Below are 17,981 nucleotides of genomic sequence, written 5' to 3'. Positions count from 1 at the left end.
CAAGCCCTTGCAGTCACGGGAAACTACTAAGAGAGTTTATCTCGGAAGTTTCGGAATAAAAAAGGTTCGACAGGCGGAATATCTCCGCACTAATCACGATATCGTTTCGTATTTATTGGATATCTGTGCTGGTTTGGCAGCTCTTTCACACGTCATGGACCAGCCAGCAATAACGAGAGATAAGAGATTCCAGCAGTGGCACTTTCATCGTGGGCGGCTGCGTGGCGAGGGGTGGAAATGCAAGCCATTGACCGTTTTGGGACGGCCCGCAAGTAGGGGGGTATCAAACCTCCTCATTTCCCTTCTCTCTAGTGTCGCGGAATGCAGGGATATGGTCGTACAACGTACGTGTGATACGTGGAAGATAAGGGATGCTATCTTCTACCCCAGCTTATCTACGTCTTATCATGCCCCCACGAGCAGTGCACTATCCCTTTCAGCTCTTAGGGGGATCGCCTTCAGCTCCATTCAAGAAGGTATAGATATGTGATGTGTGCAGGTTGAAAGTGACGGTTCGTGTGGCGTTGACTAATGCGTGTGAGCTGGGAAACTTGCTGTGATATCGGGCTGCCCGACGCAAACCTCTTGACGACCGATGTTATTTACCCCGCGTTCCTCCCGATTCGAGTAGCCTACCGGGATCTTATTTAAGTGTTGCCATTTCCGTTCGAGTCGTTCGCAGGTTTGGATCCTTTGCAGGATTGAATCCTTCGCCTCAAGTTCAGCCGCCCTTACAGTCGACTAGCACCCCAATCGCCTGACACTCGGATCTTGCCCAACATGGGAGTCGACGAGGAAGCCAACGCTGCGCCCGCGGTGACGAGCGTGCTGGCCAGTGGCGATCTTCCCGATAATCTTGCCGACCTGTCGGCGGATGAGCAAACACTTGCAGCGCTGGGATACAAGCAAGAGTTCAAGCGCGAGTTTTCTTCATGGACAACATTCGCTGTCAGCTTTGCCGTCATGGGTCTCCTCCCGAGTATCGGAACCACCATGTGGTATGGACTTGGCTATGGTATGTATCAGTGGGAATACATTAAGACGTGGTACTAATTCTGCTTCCAGCGGGTCCGGCAGCGAATACCTGGGGCTGGCTTCTCTCCGTCATCTTCGTTCTCTGTGTAAGTCTACAGCCTTTCTTGACTATCTGATCCTAACAGAAGTAGGTCGCCCTGTCAATGGCAGAATTGGCATCTAGTATGCCCACCTCTGGAGGCCTGTACTATGCGGCGGCTGTCCTCGCAGGTCCAAAGTATGGTCCACTCGCGGCTTGGATTACTGGTTGGGCAAACTGGCTGGTGCAAGTCACTGGTGCCCCAAGTGTTGGCTATGGATGTGGTGAGTGCAACTACCTGTCTTGATGCTGCGGTTTTGTACCTAACCAATTGTCTAGCTGGAATGATTCTCGCTGTCGCGTCGATGAGAAACCCCGACTACGTTCCAACAGACTGGCAGACGTTTCTACTCACAGTTTTCATCATGATCACCCAGTCAGTCCTGAGCAGTATGCCCACGCGGTGGATCGCGAACCTCAACTCTGTGGGAACCGTGGTCAACGTAGCTTGCTTGTTCATCACCATCATCATTATCCCAGCAGCCAGCAAGGTCACCCCGAAATTCCAATCGAGCGACTTTGCTTGGAGCATCCAAAACTATACCGACTGGCCTGATGGTATCTCGGTTATGATGTCCTTTCTCGCCATTACTTGGACAATGTCAGGCTATGGTTCGTCCCCCTACTCGATACGCCCGTGGGTTCACTAGAGTTCTTGCTAACCGCGTATCCCTTCTCTTACCAGACTCGTCGTTTCACTTGTCAGAGGAATGCTCCAATGCGTCGGTTGCCACACCGCGATCCATTGTCATGACCGCTGTCTCTGGATCTATCTTGGGGTTCATTTTGAACGTTCTTATCGCATATACTATCCAGGATGTCGAACAAATCTTTGAGAGCGATTTGGTAAGTCAATGACGCCAAAACTTCAGGATCTTACCGCCTGCTAATCGCCATATAGGGCCAACCCTGGGCCGCATATCTGATCCAAATTCTCCCCGAGCCAATCGCCATTGCTGTTTTGTGTATGACAATCGTCTGCGCTTACTCAATGGGCCAGGGCTGCATGGTTAGCGCGAGTCGAGTCTGCTTCGCATATGCCCGAGATGACTGCTACGGTGTGCTCAGCCCACTCCTCAAGCAGGTCAACCGATATACCCTCACGCCCGTCAACGCCGTCTGGTTCAATACTTTGATCGGAGTCCTATGCATGCTCCTACTCTTTGGAGGAGATGCTAGCATTGCGGCCATCTTTTCCATTGGCGCCATTGCTGCCTACATTGCCTTTGTCCTTCCCGTCTTCATCAAGATCGCCTTTGTCGGGAACAACTTTCGCCCCGGACCCTGGAACCTCGGAAAGTTCAGCGTTCCTGTTGGTATTGTCTCCTGCATGTTTGCGTTGGTTATGATGCCCATCTTCTGCTTCCCGGCTTACGAGGGCGCCAACCTGACGGCTGATGGCATGAACTGGACTGTCGTGGTATTTGTAAGCTGTCCCAGTGCGAAGCAATGTGAATTATACTAATTAATTTAGGGTGTGCCAATGATTCTCATTGTGATTTGGTTCTTCGTCGATGCCCACAAATGGTTCAAGGGACCCAAGATCAACATCAAGGTAACACTCTCTTGCATGCATCTGGAATGACAATCGTTAACACATTTATAGCATCACATGATTGGCCAAGACCCTATGACTGAAGGCGTGGAGGTCAAAGACCCAGCACTTGCCCCGGATGTGTCAGATGGCGAGAAGGATTCTTCGAGGAAGCAGTCGTCGTAGACTCTATCCGCCCCATGGAAACATTCATGTTCGGTCACCATACCATTCAAATGATATCACTTTTAAATACAAATAATGGCCCTTTGTTTACTTGATCATTCCACTGCCCATCCCTGAATATGCGTTCCCCAATAACTGCAGCCACATGGAGGATGTCTGGCATCATTATGAACTTTGATATTGAGTTACGGGTTCTGAGTCGGTAATAATCATTTCAACACCATTCACAGCTTCCTCTATACTCCCACTGACATCCAGAGACTTTGTGACTAGGTTGATATTGTCCGTTATTGAAGGACGAAGGAGCTGATTTTCATCGACCAACTTGCGTAATGTCTGCAAATTAGTCAACTTCGGTTTCGTGCCCTGAACCCGCTCTATGCTCGTAGCTCGCTGTTCCAAAACACCAAGGTCACAGTGGACATTGATCCAGTATAAGGGGATGTCCGTGTCGCGGACGAGGTTGAGATGCTCTTTCAGAACCTGCCTATCGGCTTCATTTTCCGCCAGACAAGCAGTCATCAAGATCAGATGTCCTTCTCCAACAACTTCTCGGAGAGAAGAGAAGATGATATCTCGCATCTGGCGCCGTAGTTGATAATGGGCTTGACCACGATCAGGGTACACCGCCTGAACCGGATCGATTAGGAGATGATTGTCAATGAGTCGACTCCATGTCTTGCCCCGCCAACTGTGGTCCTGCAGGTATCGGAGTATGGTAAACTTCCCAGTCCCAGGGAAGCCGTTGAGGACAACGACCTTCCCTTGAGCGAAATTGGTCGTTCTAGAGGTTGGCTTGTTCATTTTGATGTATATAGAAAGTGATGGGGAGTTATTTGGAGGGTTTGGGGCACCAGGTCTTAAATAGAAGGGTGGGTTTGATTCACTACTGGTGAGGCATTGATTTGCGGTACCCTTTCGGTTCGTATTGCAAGTTCATCAGCCACTTCTACCTGCTGCTCTAGGCTTCGCAGAATCGTAACACCCATTTAATCAAACTTTCTACGGAATGTTTATGCTTCCATTGCGATTAGATCATCTAGGAGTTTGGTGCACTGATAATCGACGCATTCTAAAGCCCGTGCTAGCCGTTAACGTTCCTGATATTTGACGGCAGTTTCTCCCTCGCCCACAACACCATCAAGGTTGCACCTCGCCACGAATGGTTGCTGCGATTTGGTGGATAAAAGTATTACAATCAAATGAGCTCGTCAAAATACGGTCTAGGTTGTTCATAGTAATATCTCTATAAAATAAAAACTCCACTTCATTTCAACTGATGGCTACAGACCCAGTACTCCATAATTGTCCCAGAACATCCAAATCTAATCAAAAACATCCGTTACGTAGCGGATATTCCTCAGAGACTCAAACCACTTTTGGGTAGCCTCCAGGTCTGTCTTGCCATCTATCCTGCTTTCCATCTCAATTTTAATCTTGATGATGGACTCCTTGGCCGACTCGGCAACACCTCTCGATCCGCATACAAAAACAGTAGCACCTTTCTGCCACAAGTCAATAACATCCTCGCGGTCCTTCCACATACGATCTTGCACATGGCGGCACCCTTCACTTTTCTCCGAAGCACGGCTATATGCTCGGCGTACATCCACAGCTCCGAGTCTTTGCCACTCGTCCAATTCTTCCCGGTAAAGATCGTCCACATCCGGCGATCGGCAACCGAAGAATAGGATTGCTGGTGCGAGTTTGCGTCCAGAGCCAATCATTGCTGCACGTTCCTGGATGAAGCCACGGAAAGGCGCCAGACCAGTGCCTGCTGCGACACAAACTATCGGTGTGGACTCTGGGTCTGAAGGGAGGCCGAATGCTGCTTGGGAGGGGCGGATGGCGACATGCAGTGTGTCGCCTTCGGAGAGTGAGTTGAGATAAGAAGTGGCAACGCCTTGATGGGAGCCATGGCCGGAGAGCGAGGGCTCATTGAGGACGGAGAAGGATAGCGTGACGTGGGATTGGTTCCAGAGGGGTGAAGAAGAAACGGAGCTATTTGGTGTCAGATTCTGCTTTAAAGAAGTGAGTTGATGAAGGACTTACTATTGTCGAATGCGCATCGAAGGCATCATCAGCAGAAATTCGCCAATGGGAAGGTCAACAGATGGGTATCGTTCCAGAATATCAAGAACCGAAACTCGCTTGGCGTTAATCTCTTCTCCGTACGCATCGTTGGCAAGGTGCCGGATAGCAGCCTTGGTAGTCTCATCTGTGGCGGCTTCGGCGATGGTGAGCAGGTTCTGGAACATATATGTTAGCATGGTAACTTGGGCAAGAAATGGTGTACTGACTCTCTTGGTTGCAGGCTGCGATAGTTCGACGTATGAGCTGAGAATGTCGTTGGCTGGAACCGAAGTATTCGTCGGGAGAGCCAGTGGACCGTTGGTGTTGATCTCCAAATGAGCATCCCATGGAAGCTTGAATCGTCGCATGGCACGATGGACGCTCTCCTGGGGGTTGATTGGCAGGATGGCAAGATAGTCGCCGGCTGTGTACGTCATATCCTCTGGCAACTGGATCTCGACATGCTTCTTCGTTGGCTTCTTGTCGTCGTCACTTGCCAGGCTGCGAGTGCTGATGACCCTTGCCTCTGTAACATCTTGTCGCAGAGTCAAAGCCCTCAGGTTCGATACGGTTACGTCCACGCTGCTTTTGATACCCTCGCTGGGACTCGTCACATTGTATCGAGCTGTCAGCGCAGGCCACAAGCTCTTATCCTCCCAAGCTTCAAAGTCCTCGAAGACTTGACTAGACGAAGCATCGGTGAGGCCGATATCGACAAGCCTCGTGGCGCCAAGACCCTCAAGATTGCTGTCGACCAGCTTGGGGATGCGATGGAAGGTCTGAACCCAGTCCTTATGACCGCAGCCGAAGACAGCATATGAGACGTCCTGGAGCGGCTTCTGCTCCTGTTTTGTTTGCTCGATCCAAGCCACGAAGTGTCCCGCGTTATCGGGAGGTTGTCCTTCGTATGATGCGGTGATGATGACGACTGGCTGGTCCGTAGGCAAGTTGCCCTTTGCGCTGTCCAGACAATCGACCTTGGTGGCGCGGAATCCGTGAGCTGCGGCATCAGTCGCGATACGACGTGCCAGAGACTCGCAAGTTCCACTGTTGGAGCCATAGAGAATCGTCATCGGTACACCGCTCTGGCCGTCATCTACCGAACCGTTGGTGGCAGCTTTCTCCTTTGTCTCCTCCTTCAAGAGTCCGGCAAGGCGGCGCTCGAGGGTGGTAGGCGTGAGGTTATCGCGCAAGATGGCCCGCATGTGCATATCCTTTGGCTTGATTGTCAAAGTCTGCTTGACGTCGAAGACATAGTTTGGGTCAAGAACAAAGTTGAAGTTTTGGAGAAGCATAACCATGACAAGCAATGCTTCTTGCCAAGCGAATGGACGGCCAATGCAGCCGCGCATGCCGTTGCCAAAGGGCTTCCACGAGTTGGGGAACTCGCGGTTCAGTCGTTCAAAGTTCTCGTCAAACATGCGCACTGGCTTGAATTCGTTCGCATCGTCGCCGAATACCGCAGGGTCTAGTTGTGATTTTGCGAGCAGGTTGACAATGGTCTCACCGGCTTTGACGGGGTACTTGCCAGCCAGAACAGTGTCTTCAAATGCCTCAACAGTGAACAGGGGGATGGTGGCATTGATTCGGAGGGTTTCGCGCAGAACGCCGTTGATGTACGGCAGCTTCGAGAGGTGTCCGACCTCGATGACGCCCTTTCCGACCACATCATCTACCTCCTGCTGTGCTTTTTGATAGGCCTCTGGGTGCTTGAGAAGTTGGTAGAAAACAAAGGAGAGCAAACCAGAAGTTGTCTCGTGTCCAGCTATCAAAAAGGTGATTAGGTTGTCCATGATGCTCTCGTCGTTCATCTTTTTTCCTGTTTTCGAGTCGACGCCCTGCAACATCGCGTCCAAGAGATCCTTTCTCTCGCTGCTGTTCTCTGCCTTGCGTGCCTCTAGCACATCCTTTGCGGTGGTTCTCATGACCTCGATATCGCTCATAAGTTTGTCGTCTCTTGCCCGGTAGACGATGGCGGGCAGGGGTAGGCGACGTGGCTTCTCACCCGCTTCAGTGAGGAAATCACCCATCGCTTCGATAAATGGGTGAAGTACTGGGGAGTAGTAGCTGTTGAACCGATATCCCATGGAGCATAGTGCTAGCGTATCCAGCGTCAATCGGGTAAAGTCGTCGGTCACGGCAATTGCATTGTCGGGTCCATATCGTGCCCATTTGAGAGCGAGCTGCGACGCAATGTCGTGCATCTCATCGTACATTCCACGGATCGACAGAGGCCCAAAAGCTGGCATAAGGACTCGATGTGCGATACCCCAATTCTCCTCTCCCATTCTTGCCTGGGTTAAGTGTTAAAAAGTAGGACTGTTTTCGGACGCGCTGACCTACTGTGAATAATCCATCGTGGACACCCGCTCTGATTTGCTAGAGTAGCGGTCAGAAAGATCCCAATGTTAATGTGAATTTGATGCGACCAACATTCAGCGCCGAGTTGACTGATTTTTTAAAACGCTTCTCGTTACACGTCTCATTTACCAAAGCCTGGTTGGAGACGATAACAACGGTCCTGTCCGGGAACCGCAAACGATAGATCTCGCCTAGTTGACGTCGGAGTCAGCATCAGTGGACACGAAAACCACCGTGTTCGAGCTCACCAAATTGATCGGCAAGCGACGTCATCGACCCAAGAGGGAATTCAGGGTCGATGGTAGTAATGTTGCCGATAAATGGCAGGCCCTTGGGCTCTGGAATGTCAACGGTTGCTTGCATCTCCGCCATGGTTTCTGAGATTGCCACTTCACGGCTTGTCACGAATCCGTTTGAAAATTAGTTTGAGAAGGGGACTAGGCTGGTAGATATTCAATTCGAAATATGGCCACGCATTGCCAATCTCCGTCTATGTCATGCCTCGGTATCACATTGCATGGGGTCTGAGCGTGAGAATTCGAGCAATGCTCTTGATCCAACTAAAAAAAGATCTCAACACCCACTTTTCCTGTAAGGCCTCTGCTATCTTGGAGGCTCAATGGCCCAGCCCTGTCGAGTGTCGTCATGGTGAAACACACATTCGGCACTGAGCCCGTCGGAGGGTCGGGCGTCGTCCCTAATGTGGTATGAAACCCTTGAGCCGAGGTTGTGTTTTGACAAAAATGGGCCTGTCTCCCAACAATTATCGCCTCCCGTCGTTTAAGGGGGAGCCTTGCGAACTCCGGTCTCATGCCGTGTGGGACCCGTCGGGCAAATCCGAGCGCTCGTTCAATCATCAATCCCACGCTAAAAGTTCTTCAAGAAGGTGTCATAGAGGTTTAAATTCGGGGTTAATTCCTAGAAAGGGCTAATAAGCCTGCAAACAAAAGTATAAAAGTGAAAGGAGAGAACATGTTAGCTAGTAGCATTCAGCAACAGCAAGGCGTAAGATGGCGAGAAGTTTACCCGAGCGGGATTCAGATGAACGGGATTCAGTCGAACGGAGTTCAGACAACAGGGTTTATCTGAACGGCGTTTAAGTCAACGAACGGAGTTTTCGACATGGCAAAATGACGAATCGTGCATATAGAGCCCCGGTAAATATGTAACATCTCCATACTTGATAGGAAAAGCAAGCCGAGGCGGTCCGACTTTCAACAGTGCGATAACTAGTGGACCAATGCTGACCCACTTGGTACCGAATTACAAACAGCCTCGGACAATGTGGTTTTATTAAGTCTGCTTAAATCCCTCGGCGTTTTTGAGACTGTTCTCCCGTGACAACCTACTTGATGAGTGCTCCGTAGAGATATATTCTTCAACCGCTGAAGAGCGTCTGAGTAGGACTACCTAACAGTAAAGTAGATATTGAAGGAGCATGCAATGCATACAATACTCAAACTCCCAATTTGGAGCTTCGGTGAATAAGATCATATTTGAGAAACTCAGGAAATCACTCCATGCTTAATCTGCTCCCTTGTATTCCCTCACAACTGCCACACAGTAGAAAGCTCCTAAACGTGCGCACCACTCATGGCATCATTCTGAACCGGGTATTTCTCTCCAAGGTATAGCTGGGGTAATGGTGGCATGATAATCCGAATGCGCCCAATCACAGCGTTGTCTCTTGTCCTTCTCATACTCGATCTGTAGTTATCCCAAGAGGGCTCCCCGAAGACTCAGGCACCACAAGGTTTACATTACTCCAGTCAGGATATATCTGCCCAACATTAGGACATCAGCCAAAACCATGTGAGTGAGAATGGTGCTAACCTTGGCGAGCCCTACTAATACAACCTTTTTGAGAACTTGTACCATGTTGACGAAACCAATGATGAAGGGTATTAATTGTCCAGGGTCAGTCTCCTGGATTGAATCGACTCCTTCGATGGAATTGTTGATGATGGTGAGCTCAATGCAGCGTATGAACCAAACGATGCTGATAATGATGTAGATATTCCACAGGGAATATGGAAGCAATCGCTGCCAGGACCTACGTTATGACTCAATTAGCTTAATACCTAGTGATTGAAATTGACTCACATTTTAAGTTTCCCACCCACAGCTGTTCTTTTGAGCTTTGCCTTCTCCAGTGATACAATTAATTTAAATATGTCTGTTAAATGAACCTTCTTGTTCTGATTGTCAGAGGTAGACAATTGGCCGATGAAGTCCATCAACCCCAGTGAGGATGGCATGGATGCGAGAATCCCGTGCAGATGTTGACTTATTCTTGAAAGAGGACTTTTCTTCCTCCCCAATAATTCGTTGAAGATCTCTTTAACGTCTGTCCTTCTCCTTGCGTTGGACTTTGGTCTAGTGAATTCCAAGATTCCTCTCCCCACAACTTTAAATGTGGTAAAAAGGAGGTGTATCGTGAAATAGAGAACCAATAAAGCTGGGAGGAAAACAAAGGCGGCAAGAATAATCGAAAAGACTCTACCGAAAGCTACTGGGTTCGGGAAGGGAAAAGAAAATTGGTGATCGCAGCTATGGTCGGAGGACCGGGAGAGAGTCTGCAAGCGGAACCAAAACCACAAATTGATCCTACAGAAGGTAGCGTTGTTTTCTGGGTTCGGAAAAGGAAAAGAAAATCGGTGATCGCAGTTATTGTCGGAGGACTGGGAGGGAGTCTGCAAGCGGAACCACCAAAACCACAGATTGAGCCACGCAATGATGCTGGCAATCGCAGTCCTCCAGAGGACTCCAGATAATGATAAATGATAGGGTTTAAGTAGCAATAGGAAGTTTAGTGGCCAACTTGCAATTTTCTTGAGTTGTGTAAAAGCTGTCGCCTTTTGTCTGTCGTGGAATATCCTCGTCGAAGTTTCTCTGGAACAAGCCTTCAGCGATCTAGTAACCTCTTCAACGCCACCCAAGCGGAGAAAGTTGAGACGTATCCCGATAGTGCTTAACGTGGTAATTAAGAATCCAAGCATGAACTGCAACATGATAAATGTGTCGATGGGTTCGATGGGTGTAATGGTTGGGTCTGGGGAAAAGTTTGCCACAATTGTCGCCGTAGCAATGGCGAACACGAAGATGGAATTGGTGTCGAAGACGGATTGGGCAGACTGCGGGTCTACCAGGAGGCTCATCCAAGAAGAGATCCATTGCAGGTAGATCCCAATACGGATACCGCGTCCGTAAAAGTCTGGGTTGCCTTTAATCTTACAACTTGAATCATCCATTGCGCAGGATTGGTTGATGTGGCACATAGGTGCTCCAGTACGGCGGAGGCCACAGGCGTATCAATCGAGCCCGCAAAGGTGTAGGTACTTATAGTTGTGGCGGCTGAGCGTGGTACAGAGTAGTGATTTTACGGTCGCTGTATTAAATTCCATACTTGCTGTACGACCAGAAGTTGTACATCACTATGACTTGGCAATATAGTGGCGCGACGGCCAGCTATAATCACCTCGCCCGAGGCAATGGAAGCGCGGCTACGGACTCGGACTAAGCCGAGTATCGGAGCCTCACATAGAGCTGAAATGTGTTCAATCTGGGCTACCTAACTTGAGGGATGACTGTTGGGGGCCAAGGAAACCTCTGTGTGGATTACACGCTGCGGGACTTCAAGGCCGGACAAGCCGAAGACATTCCACAAGCCACCGACTTTAATTTAGCCCTTCGCTTCTTTTTCCACCTTGCGACCTGGTAGGTGCGTGTGGTGACGCGGCAGTGCGTACAACACTTGGGCGGCAGATGCACAAGAAGACGTCTAAGCCACTCAGCCCATGCGCTCTTCCGAGACGCTATCATGTTGTGGCGGCTGACGAAACACAATGTGCGCCCGGCTTTGCTGAGCCAGCCAGCATTTGCCTCGTGTCTCTCGGGCACCTGGAAGTACGAACGAGCCGAAAATGTGCACCTGCAGATAACAGAGTGGTTTCTCACACACCTGGTGTCAGCCTGCTTTGCGACGCTGACCGCGTGTTCAGCCCAAATCACCAATTCAAACGGTCGATATCGATGTCAAGGACCTGGATTTATTGCCGCATCTTTATTCCTGAATCTCAAATATAATACATGACAGCCGTTTGCTTCTGAGCTCGGTTATTGAGGGAATCCTACGCTTGATGAATCCCACTCTTCATGAATCCTACACTCATGGCTCGTCCTCACGTAAATCGTAATTGTGAGGCTGAGCGGGGGCGGGGCTTAGACATGCCTACAGCGCGCAGTAACTCAGGCTGACGGTGTGGGACCATATGGCCTCTCCACAACCTGAAACAAGTCACGCCGCTTCTTCCGAACAAATATTGTCGAAGTCGACCTAATGAATCAATCTCGTGCGTAGTTCAGAGAATCTTCGACGTTACTGTGCGCTTGCCAGCCATGGCGCAACTCATGGGTATCCGGGCATCCCGACGCTTCTCCCGCTCCCAACCGTCCAGCATCACAGCGGTGGGAAACCTCACCTGGTCATTGGTAGGGCCGGGAAGCGAACACTTGCTTCAAGAACTGGAGAATTTCTATTGGCAAGGCGTCAAGGCCGAGCTCGAGAACATTATGCGCACCCTGAAGGCATGGCAAGAGCCAGACCTTACCGACGTGGCCATCGATGATGAAGACGACAATCATATTCATGGTTTCGATACGTTTATCGACCAGGTCAGCCGGGAAGCCCGACAGTATGCGAACCACCAGAGTACGTAATAATCCTGCCTTGAGATCCAATTCCACTCATCGATCACCAGCTCAAAATTAATTTCGCTATAGGGAAAAAGAGAGAATCAAAGTCATTCATGCCCCAGCTCCAGACGGCATCCAACAATGCAAGCCCAAAGGATTATAGAATCAAGAAAGTGGAGTACTATAGAGACAAGATTAAGTCCGAAGTAAAGAAGGCGATTGATGGTGTGTCACTTGACAACCGCTTGTCTGACCGGTTCTGATTCGGTTCACCAGATACCCCGAAGCTCAAAGGCATGCAGCAGAGAGCATGGATACTTTTGCAAAACGCCGGTCTGCTATCCTTGACAATTCAATAAAAGGGCATCCAGCTAAATTTCACTAGGTTTTCTCGACTTGGAAAAACTAATTGAACATCGACCACCACTCGATAAACTAGGCTTCTGGAATAGACCAGCTATTCCCCAACGTAAATTGGCAAGCTCTCGAGGCAATTCACAAGCTAATACCAACAGTTACGTTCTCTAAACTTGACAAAAAGTCGATGCCGAAATTTGAGCCACTCCGCTGCGCGCGGTCAAGTTGTAAAAACGTCATATGCGGGAGCATGTTCACCTGCAATACTCCAGCCGAGAGTGGGGTGGTTTGTGAGAGTTGCTACCGCCTTTACTATTACGGCGACGAGTCTTACTCAAAGGTTTACAAGCACAGTATTCTTTCTGAGGCCATCACCTCGGACATAAGCATGCAGATGTGCGGCTGCAAGCTTCCCACAAAGTTTGACGAACCTGGGAGGCCAATCAGTCTCTTCCCAATTAACAGGAATGACAGCCACATCATAGGAGGACAGATGAGATGCAACCTGCTCAAGTTACGTGAGCTTGTCGCCCTGGCCAAGTATCAGGGCCTGATGGCTGCTGGGAGGGCGAAAGAGCCAAGCAAATTTACCAAAATGGCCTCAAGGCTTGTAACGGGAAAGAAGAAGCCGCAGAAGGCCGGCTCAGACTCACTGAATTTGCCAAGAACTAAGGATGATCTAGCCTATGCCCAGGCACAGGCTGACACAGACATTCCGCGATTCCTTAGGAAGCACGCGCAGAAATACCCATTCGGCAATGTGCACATGGCTCTCCGTGTCGGACCTTTGATTATCGAGAACGGGGTATCTCAGTAAGTTCTATTATTCCACACTAAGTAATAAACTACTCACGACTTATTATCAAATTCAGATCAAAAGGCGGTGCACACATCACCTTACGAGAGTTACCCGTCTTTCACCAACGGTTCCACATCAAAACACAAAGGGACCAAAGCCTTGCCGTCGACGGATCTCCAGACCGGAATTTGTGGAGGCGCAAAAACAAAACCGCAAACCAGAAAAGATACAAGGCCATCATGAAACAGGTGGTAGGCGTACCCTTCAGCGGTGTTCTTCCCCACGACGCGGAACTGCAGATTGTGAATGACCTCCTCGCGGCGAGTAAAGCACCGTTTGACAACCCAGATTTGTCGGAATCCGATCAGGATGCAATCCTAGACTCTGCCCTCGAACCAATACTGCAGCAACTCAAAACTCTTATCCAAACTCGGGTTAGGGTCTACTTGCAAAGCATTGCGCAGCGGCTCTTGGATCCAGTAAATGACATCACATGGAGCATCACCGAGAATAACTGCCAGAAGTTTTGCGACTCCATCATCGACCAAAATCTCTTCAAATATCTTGTCAATGGACCTGGACAACTGACCCAAGTTGACGGTCCATTATACACTATGAGTTTCATCTGCCCGGATGAAGGATACACGAACCAAGACGTCAGGAGCCAGTTTGATGTCCCAAAAGGACTCACCGAGGAGTATCTTCTCCGATTCCGCTTCGGCCGTTATGACGAGGCTGATATTATCGACACATACCAAGAGTACTGGCACGACTGGGGCGCTTTCGGTGGATCCATATACCCATACCAGGATCTATTCCCCTGGGATTGCACCGAAGCATATAGGAAATGTCGCACCCGGTGTGGGGAGTGCAACCTATCCAAGCATGTCTGGGCCTTTCCGTTTGATTCGTGGTCCATTACAGCACTTCACCTGGCGCGCGACTCGCATATGTACGCACCAGCGAGCGTGGCTGGTGAAACAGGACTGCACGCAAGCACACAATCATGGCTCAAGAACCGACTACAGGTACTTACAGCAGCATCAATTCTTCACAGGGTGGCCGCTGCCATGGCAAATTCCCGATCGTTTTGCAGGGCCACGGCGTGGCTGGCGTGGCTGGACGAGGAAGAGCTGCGAGATCAAAGCCTGTCCCTGATTCGGGTGAAGTTGGGGGGTATTCACCGCGCCCAACCGTACAGCCATTACTTTGAAGCTGGAAAGGGAGTCGACTACTGGATCGCACCATGGGCGCTCCAGCCCCGATCTGAACAAATCAGGGCGTACGAAAAGCTGCGTGATGAACGCATGCAGCTCGCTACTATGGCGCCCCGATTGGGCTTGTTTGCGACTTCCGATCAGGATAATAGTGACGATGGTCCAGTGGTCAATGACAGTCTAAATGCTGTAGCATTCATGGCTGATGTTGAGGACATTGATGGAACAGATTCAGGCAGTCAAGATGCGACGGGGCCACTTGGATACTTTCTCGATGGGTTGCATGCGCAAGGTGATGCAGACTCTACTCAGCCTAACAGCGGCCCCAATCATGCAGTCTATACCTCTGGTAGTGGTAGTTGGTTTGGTTCACTTCTCGATGGCCACAGTGGCGGAGGCTCGACACCTCATCCCTCCCAGCAGGACCATAGCCCTGCGCATGTTGCATACTTGGTAGGATGAGAGTTTGGCAGATATTGGCAATAAAATGAGACCTACGCTTCAGTGGTGTGGAATTGAATTATTCGGTCAGAAATACTTGAAATTTAAGCCGTCGGTCGCTGCCGAATCCCAGAGACTTGCTACTTGATCATGAACAACCACGAAGTGCACGGCATTTAACTGACACCAACTTCCAGACCACACTGGACTCAAACTCATTAACACTCGATCACCATATCCACTGTTTATTCCTCGTGTGCCCCACTACTAGCGGAAGAAGGCGATCCCTTGTCACTCCCGCAGTGCCTAAACCAGAAGCTCAACTCTTACGACATGGGCATGGGCCAACTGCCAACAGCTCCATCCGGCCTCATACCCTCCTCCATGCCATTGGCAAATTCCAACCAATTATTCCAGTCAATCTCCCCGTCCATATCCATATTCACATCCACATCAGCAAAAACGTCAACCATTGGATCCGCGTCAGCCCATAGCCAAGGGGTGAAGCCGGGGCCTATCAGCTGGGGATCTGACCACTCTGTCGGCAGGGTAGACGGCGTGCTGTGTGAGGACTCTTCAGTCTTCCCAGGGGCCAATCCAGGGACCAATCCGCTCTGAGAATTCATGGCTTTGGTCAAATTCGGGTTCGCGGATGTGTTGATCGGGCCTTGGTCGCCAAAGTGAGAATTTACAGCTTGGTCGACAGGCTGGAAACTCGGGTTGGGCCACATATCCTGCTGCCAATTTGCCGGCTCAGAGATAATATTCTGTTGTGACGTATCGATTCCCTGCACCACAATCGACGGAGGCGAATCACCTACCCCGGGAGTTCCAGAAACGTATTTTTGGCTACCATGGTCCACTGGCATACTGAAAAGACTGCGCCAGTGTTGGTGAAAGAGCTCCTCGGCTTTCCCTTCCGGAAATGGTCCAGAACTGGCTGGAGCGGGAATGTTGCGGTCACCCATCTCCCGCTGTGCAATGGCGGATGCATCGCCACGTAGCCGCTCGAGCTCTGCGGCGCGATGCTTGCGAGCTTTGGACATGAGCTTCCGCAGCGGGAGCCAGGTTCGCAAGTTCTTGTCCATCTTGGCATGGGTTGGGATCAACCAGCTGCTATGGAGAGCGACCCAAGCTCGTTCAACGATGGGCGACCACTGGCGGCGAGAAATCTCGATGAAGAGGAAGACGATGGCGTACCAATGGGTGTAGGTTTGGAAAATCCAGCGCCATGGAGTGTATTCCTTCTCGGAGTTGAGAGCATGGTTGTACTCGGCGACCTCCAGTCCGGCGACCAGCAGTTTGTCGCGAATCTCATCTGAGAAGTGCTCGCTCGGAGAGGAGAAAAGAATAGGGAGGTAGACCAAAAGCTTCATCTTGCCTATCACAAGGCGGGTAGAAGTAACCGCAGCTTGGTATGCGACATTTTTGGATTCTGATGAATATTCAAGGTACCTCCCTTCAAGTTTCTCATGCAGGGTGTTTAGGAGGCGGCTCTGCTCTTCGACACTTGGCCCACTGTGCTTGGGCCCTGGAGCCATCATCTGCCTAACGATCTCGCAAATCTCGTGCGAGACGAGCGCAAATGTCATGTCAGTAAAGGATTTGCGAGCAGGTGGCATCTCCTTGACCTCGGGATCGATATCTGCGTCGTTGATGTTCAAAGGGAGTTTGGTATCGAAGCTGCCGCTAGTGATGGTAAAATCCGTCCCCTGGTCCTCCGACGCCCGTATGTCCAGCATACAGAGCGCCCACCAGACTCTTCGTCGCATCTCCACTTCAAAGGGAGGCAGGTTTTGGAAATTGGAACCGTCCCGGTGCAGTCCGATAGCCTGGGCCATTCTGATGACAAGGCCCGTCATCATCCATACGAACCTTGGACTATCATGGCGGCGAACCAGAAACAGAAAAATGGCAAAGGCTTGGACTAGCACAATGTCGGGGACATTGAGAAAATCGGCCTTGGCTAGGGCATGCTCTAAGCCGAGTCGATACTTGAGATTGAGGTCTGCTTTCGTGGAGCCAAAATTGGTCATGACCTAGGCAAACGTCAGCTCGGTTCAATCAAATTCATTGTGCCACATAAAGTCAACTCACATCCTCCTCCTCCATAGATGTAACAGCTGCGTAGGAGATTGCAAACATCAAGGCCTCGTTGGCCGGTGTGAGACTTGACACATCGTTTCCATGCATCCCGCGCATCATTTTACTGACGGTCGGCATGTGGACAATATGTAAGAAGATGTTTACATTTTCGGAAAATGTATCCAGGAGAAAAGGTATCTGGGACGGTAGAATGCGAAACTCGCGTGGGTCGGGCGCGGATGAGACTAGGTTGTGCTGGAACAAGAACGCATGACGCTCCGAGGGCGTACGATCAAGCTCATGGGTGGGAGGTGACTTTTCAGGTGATTCTCCGTCGTCTGATGTATCAGAATCATCGCTTGCCAGCTGCCGGGTATCTATCTTCAGCCCATCAAGCTGCGGGCGATCAGCTTAATCCGACCAAGATAAGATCAGTATATACCTCGTCGCTGACACGGGACCAGAAGCCGCTGCCGACATAATGGCTCTGACTTGTATCCTGGAGAACGAGCCGTCCAAAGTGCTTCTGCATTGCTGTAGCGCTCGTGGTTGACGGCGTGCTCATCTGGCGGTCTGCGTCTCCCTCTTGTGTAGACGTCCCAGGAGAGTTGACGGTGGACGAACCCGCAGCAGAACTAGCGGCGGCGTTTGCCTGCTCAAGCTGGCCACTCAGTTCCTTGACGAGGCTCTCGAGATTGCGCAGCCTCTCCATGACCTGGCGCGCCCCCTCGGACTCCTGCAGCGCCGTTTCAGTGGACGCCGCATTGTTAGTGATGCGCTCAAGGCGCCGAGCCCACCGCGGAGGGCGATCGTTGGACGGCACGACACAGGCAATATTGGCCCGGCGGCAATTCGAGCACGGCGACAACTTGTCGCAGCGGACCTTGCGGCTGCGACACACCGCACAGCTGCGCGGCTTCACGTATGCGGAGGCTTCCGGAGGCGAGGCCGACGCCGACGCGTTTTTCCCGGGGCTCGACGCCGAGTCACCGGCGCCGCCGCTCTTGGCAGCTGACGCCTGCGACATTCTTCAGCGGTATGTCCGGCCTTTGGGTGCGCGATGGGAGATTGCCTGCTTGTGGTGTTGCACTTGATCCTCTTTCGCGTTCGGGCAGGTCG

General features: G+C 50.8%; 6 protein-coding genes across 6 annotated transcripts; 3 read left to right on the top strand and 3 right to left on the bottom strand.

Moving 5' to 3' along the window:
* Positions 1 to 780: 780 nt before the first annotated feature.
* BGZ61DRAFT_527717 (amino acid/polyamine transporter I) lies at positions 781 to 2,834 on the top strand (the record flags this gene model as incomplete). The annotated part of the gene is made up of 8 exons (XM_046253154.1): positions 781 to 1,015; positions 1,066 to 1,121; positions 1,167 to 1,338; positions 1,394 to 1,726; positions 1,800 to 1,960; positions 2,016 to 2,540; positions 2,589 to 2,669; positions 2,721 to 2,834. 8 exons carry the CDS (start codon positions 781 to 783, stop codon positions 2,832 to 2,834), a joined length of 1,677 nt encoding a protein of 558 aa, XP_046109153.1.
* Positions 2,835 to 2,999: 165 nt separating this feature from the next.
* On the bottom strand, positions 3,000 to 3,638 carry BGZ61DRAFT_473103 (uncharacterized protein; the record flags this gene model as incomplete). The annotated part of the gene is made up of 1 exon (XM_046248419.1): positions 3,000 to 3,638. One exon carries the CDS (start codon positions 3,636 to 3,638, stop codon positions 3,000 to 3,002), a length of 639 nt encoding a protein of 212 aa, XP_046109152.1.
* A 423-nt stretch (positions 3,639 to 4,061) lies between these two features.
* Positions 4,062 to 7,680, bottom strand: BGZ61DRAFT_503106 (cytochrome P450). Its single transcript, XM_046251759.1, has 6 exons — positions 7,517 to 7,680; positions 7,341 to 7,459; positions 7,251 to 7,286; positions 5,135 to 7,201; positions 4,887 to 5,083; positions 4,062 to 4,835 (listed from the first exon to the last, which is right to left on the bottom strand). Exons 1-6 carry the CDS (start codon positions 7,638 to 7,640, stop codon positions 4,160 to 4,162), a joined length of 3,219 nt encoding a protein of 1,072 aa, XP_046109151.1. The 5' UTR covers positions 7,641 to 7,680; the 3' UTR covers positions 4,062 to 4,159.
* Positions 7,681 to 9,820: 2,140 nt separating this feature from the next.
* On the top strand, positions 9,821 to 10,603 carry BGZ61DRAFT_473101 (uncharacterized protein; the record flags this gene model as incomplete). The annotated part of the gene is made up of 3 exons (XM_046248418.1): positions 9,821 to 9,901; positions 10,056 to 10,447; positions 10,549 to 10,603. 3 exons carry the CDS (start codon positions 9,821 to 9,823, stop codon positions 10,601 to 10,603), a joined length of 528 nt encoding a protein of 175 aa, XP_046109150.1.
* A 1,075-nt stretch (positions 10,604 to 11,678) lies between these two features.
* On the top strand, positions 11,679 to 14,798 carry BGZ61DRAFT_342908 (uncharacterized protein; the record flags this gene model as incomplete). Its single annotated transcript, XM_046239544.1, has 6 exons — positions 11,679 to 11,979; positions 12,051 to 12,188; positions 12,240 to 12,296; positions 12,349 to 12,432; positions 12,479 to 13,133; positions 13,193 to 14,798. The coding sequence occupies 6 exons, from the start codon at positions 11,679 to 11,681 to the stop codon at positions 14,796 to 14,798; spliced, it is 2,841 nt and encodes a 946-aa protein (XP_046109149.1).
* A 305-nt stretch (positions 14,799 to 15,103) lies between these two features.
* On the bottom strand, positions 15,104 to 17,889 carry BGZ61DRAFT_473099 (fungal-specific transcription factor domain-containing protein; the record flags this gene model as incomplete). The annotated part of the gene is made up of 3 exons (XM_046248417.1): positions 15,104 to 16,816; positions 16,875 to 17,258; positions 17,305 to 17,889. The coding sequence occupies 3 exons, from the start codon at positions 17,887 to 17,889 to the stop codon at positions 15,104 to 15,106; spliced, it is 2,682 nt and encodes an 893-aa protein (XP_046109148.1).
* Positions 17,890 to 17,981: the final 92 nt, after the last annotated feature.

The sequence above is a fragment of the Ilyonectria robusta genome, assembly GCF_021365365.1.
Source record: "Ilyonectria robusta strain PMI_751 chromosome Unknown BGZ61scaffold_3, whole genome shotgun sequence".
NCBI lineage: Eukaryota > Fungi > Ascomycota > Sordariomycetes > Hypocreales > Nectriaceae > Ilyonectria > Ilyonectria robusta.
Note: the sequence above shows the minus strand (reverse complement) of the source record. Positions and strands in the feature narration are given on the sequence as shown.

Coding starts and splice junctions, on each gene's coding strand:
- BGZ61DRAFT_503106 (XM_046251759.1), bottom strand. CDS start 7,640: ATGGCGGAGATGCAAGCAACCGTTGACATTCCAGAGCCCAAGGGCCTG. Junction 7,460..7,516: donor GTCGCTTGCCGATCAATTTG/GTGAGCTCGAAC, acceptor GACGTCAACTAG/GCGAGATCTATCGTTTGCGG. Junction 4,836..4,886: donor TCGATGCGCATTCGACAATA/GTAAGTCCTTCA, acceptor GACACCAAATAG/CTCCGTTTCTTCTTCACCCC.